Source organism: Notothenia coriiceps, unplaced genomic scaffold (genome assembly GCF_000735185.1).
Source record: "Notothenia coriiceps isolate Sejong01 unplaced genomic scaffold, NC01 NC01_scaffold00013590, whole genome shotgun sequence".
NCBI classification, from domain to species: domain Eukaryota; kingdom Metazoa; phylum Chordata; class Actinopteri; order Perciformes; family Nototheniidae; genus Notothenia; species Notothenia coriiceps.
The window spans coordinates 665,873-669,589 of NW_011346291.1; the positions used below are offsets into that span (position 1 = coordinate 665,873).

General features: G+C 39.7%; 1 protein-coding gene across 1 annotated transcript in view; it reads left to right on the forward strand.

Moving 5' to 3' along the window:
- Window positions 1-591: 591 nt before the first annotated feature.
- LOC104947998 (cortactin-binding protein 2-like) overlaps window positions 592-3,717 on the forward strand; it is a 94,234-nt gene continuing 91,108 nt past the window's right edge. The window contains exon 1 of the mRNA XM_010774138.1: window positions 592-702. Coding sequence (XP_010772440.1) covers window positions 610-702 — 93 coding nt within the window. The 5' untranslated portion in view covers window positions 592-609. The remainder of the gene's footprint in view (window positions 703-3,717) is intronic.

A 3,717-nucleotide genomic window follows, 5' to 3' on the forward strand; every position in this document is an offset into this window, starting at 1 on the left:
GTATTATTGAGATGTTTTACTCGTAGCAGTGGTTTTGCATTTAATGGTTCTCTACAAGTCAGACACATGTGCTGTTCTAGTTGTCCACTGTGATAATGATGACCTGTACAGTTGGCTTTGTGTATTGATGGAGAAACATTTAGCTAATATGCTATTTGTTAACGTGCCCAAACTACAGTGGTGGAAACATTATTGAGATATAATACCTAATAAAGTGGAAGTACAAGTGTGCAAAAATACTTCATTTAAAAGTACATTTTCAGACATAATACAGTATTAACAAAGATCGCTATTTTTTACATACAATACATAATAATCTTATACACTACTATAATTTGTTCAGCTATGTTGTCCTTTCTTTTCTGTTTGTCTGTGTATATTTAGAGCAGTGTCAGTTTCCTTGTAGCGCAATCATAATTTGCCAATAAAGTTGGTTCTGATTCTAAAATCTGGTCAACGAATAATAAAAAAAGCAGCTTTTTTGATGGCTATTAAAGAAGAATCAAGGCTCCAACGCCAATCCCTACTTTGACAATGAACTGTTAAATGTATTATACAAATCTGACATTTATTTTCTTTCGGCCTGTGTTGCAGAAATGTGAGTTCAACATGGATAACCTGAGCAAGCCCGAGCTGCTCACCCTGCTGAGCATCATGGAGGGAGAGCTGGAGGCCCGCGACCTGGTCATCGAGGCCCTGAGGGTGAGTCCGGAAAACACACAAGAACACACACTCCTGTATTCATTAGCTAAGCCTCTGCTATCTTAACCATTGTCTGGGTTAAATCAAACAGCTCGCAGCAAACCGCCTTTGAGATGAGCCGATGAGCTGTAATAATGACCCAGAATTGAGTTGTTCAATGAGTGATGAATGGTCACCAATGCCTGCTAAATGAGTGTGTTATTATCAGTGGCTTTTCCCCCAGAAATGTGCAGAACACTTGTGTGATCACGATGAGAGACTCTGCCCCACTGTTTCTGTCTTTGCTTTGTAATTACCCGCTGATAAGCAGTGTCTCTAATTGTGTCTGTTGGACGGGAGCTGGCTGAGCGACTGGTTGGCTCCTCCTGCCAGAAAAGGACAGCGTGATCAAACCCTAGTGTCCAAACAAGCGCCACCTGCTGAAGTATCAGACCCAAACAGATGGTGGAAGTCACTGGTTCTGGCTCCTGTTGGTCCCTAGAGACTATTGACAACCAATTAGGAAGGTGCCGCTTGATTTAAAGGTGAAATTGTTGTTTTATATTGACATACAGTATGTAGTGGAAGTTCTGGCTGAAATACAAGGAAACAGTGGTAAACTATGTAGCCTATGTATGTAGTGGATTAGAGTCCATCCGCTATTTGCAGAAGTCTGTCTGTCTGAAGATCGTCTGGTAAAACAGATACGTAAGCGACGGGTGCATTCGGTTTGCTTTTTTATGTATTTTTGCAAGAATTTGGCTGAAATAGGTAAACTATATGTAGTGGATTAGAGCAGTGGTTCTCAACTGGTGGGTCGCAACCCAAAAGTGGGTCGCGTACCCGTTTCGAGTGGGTCGCAGAAGTGTGAGTGAAAAAAAAAAAATTGAAACAAAAAATTCCCTTTTTTTTTGGGCCTGTTGGTGTGTCACGGTCATTTCGTGTAGCTACGACACGTTCAGCGGTAGTGTCAGAGAATGGGACATTAGATCATTGGTGGTTCTAAGTATATTGGGACTCATGTTGAAGTGTGTGTTAGTAAATAATGAAAGTTAGGCCTAATATTTTGGTATGGCAAGTGTAGACGATGAAATGATAAGTGCCTTACAGTAAGACAGTTAGCATAATGTTACGATCCTAGGTGTTCTTGGTCGTCTCACTCATTTATGTCAAGTCTCAAGAATTTTTAACCCTCAAGGGATGTACCAATAACAGGTCGTAGATGTCAGGTCGAGAACAGGTTTCACTTAGAAATGTGGGCTTTACTCCTACATGACTTTTAACAAAAAGAGAAAAGTGACCATTGAGGAATGGTTTGGTTGTGGTGTGAGGAGCGGATCTTTCTATTTGAGATCATGACTGTGAGGTGGTCTTACATTATACGGTCGTGTGATAATGTAGGAGGTGGAGAGCAATTCCGTGTAGTTAATGATAGTCGGCTGTTGACGAATTTCGTTTTAGTTTTGGCATCTATGTACGTTGTCAGGAGGGTGATTCAGAGTAAGATTATCGTGGCATAACGCGTTATACTATATGAGTTGTCAACAGTATCCTACCGTTGATCATACATACCAAGATAAATCAACTACGTGTCAGAAAAAAGGAAGCGCAGCTTGGTGTGTTAGATAGGTTATGTCTTGTTAATTTATACGGATGAACACACAGAGGAGACTCAGATAGTAACAGAAGATTTCTGAGATTCTGGGTTCTGCAGTCTCTGTTGTGGTGCATGGGTTTCTTTTTTGTTCTCTTAGTCCTTACTCTAGTTAACAGTCATAAAAAGTATAGTGTTTAACTGTTTTATTCAGTTCGCTGATACTAAATAGGGTTTCAAGTACAACGGTGATATAGTAATACTCCAGGAAGAAACCTAAAGAATAAAGAGGTTGTTCAAACTACACTTTTAATGACTATTACATTATTCATTATTCTTAGTCCTTTAACTTCTAGTCCTCAAACTTAAAATCGTTTTATTGGTACTAACTACTTGACTTAGATCTTTGTCTCATTTATAAAAAAAACCCCCGATTTTTGTTTTCCGACAAGAAAGGTCAAGTCATATAGAGAATTATAGTTGATTATAATGAACCATCAATCACACTAACACCCTCTTTTAACGGTTACACACCCTTGGTAAAGGTACGTTACACAAGACGAAAAACCAGGCCCTTTGTTTCCTGTTAGGTTAACAGACGTTTAATGAAAAATTTGGTTTCTGTTTAGTTTTACCGGGTTTGTACAATCTTTGGTTTTGGTTTGTGGTGTTTTAGTTTGACTTTACTAAGCCAGCGAATAGATGAACAAAATGGTCTGTTAGAAGAGTCTGTCTGTCTCGGAAGACGTACAACTACTTGACTGATTGGTGAGGGAGTATTAGGTCACCAAGAGTTGACCAGCCGGAGGCCCCTAGGGTGAAAAGGAATCAGTGATCATCTAAGTGTTGGCCGCCCGCCTCCTTCCAACTGGTAGTTTAGATAAGTTGTTTTTTAGCGACGGTCATTAGTAATGAGAAACGTCGTGTTTATAATAATTTCAGACTTCATTCTCACGTTATATAGGGAAGTTTCTGTTTCCTCTTACCAAAATTATTCCAAATTCTCTTACGGACCTTAGTTTCCGCAGGTGACATTCATTGTATTTTTTCCAGTGTGTGCACGGACTTTTGGATCTGGGTCGTCCCCCCCCAGACCCCCTAAGAGGGGGGTCCTCTAAAACCAACTCAGATGTATTGATGGGTTAAGACCATTGTTGAGACTCTTCTTTTAGTATCTACATCATGCTGTATAATTAATTATAAATAATAATTCTTTATCAAATGCGTTTCAATAAGAGGCACCCCTGAAGGGCCGATGTTAGAACTAAGACTAACCGGTCTTCTGAGCTTCTTTTGTAGTCGTTTCTACAAAATAAACTCTTCTACTAGTGATGCACTGTTTCAAAGGTTTTAGGCAAAATACCAGAGGGTCATAAAGTCCAGGTTGCGGTGACGTACGTGTCGCCATCTTTTAGCCTCGAAGTTTTATTTTTCTAACTGAA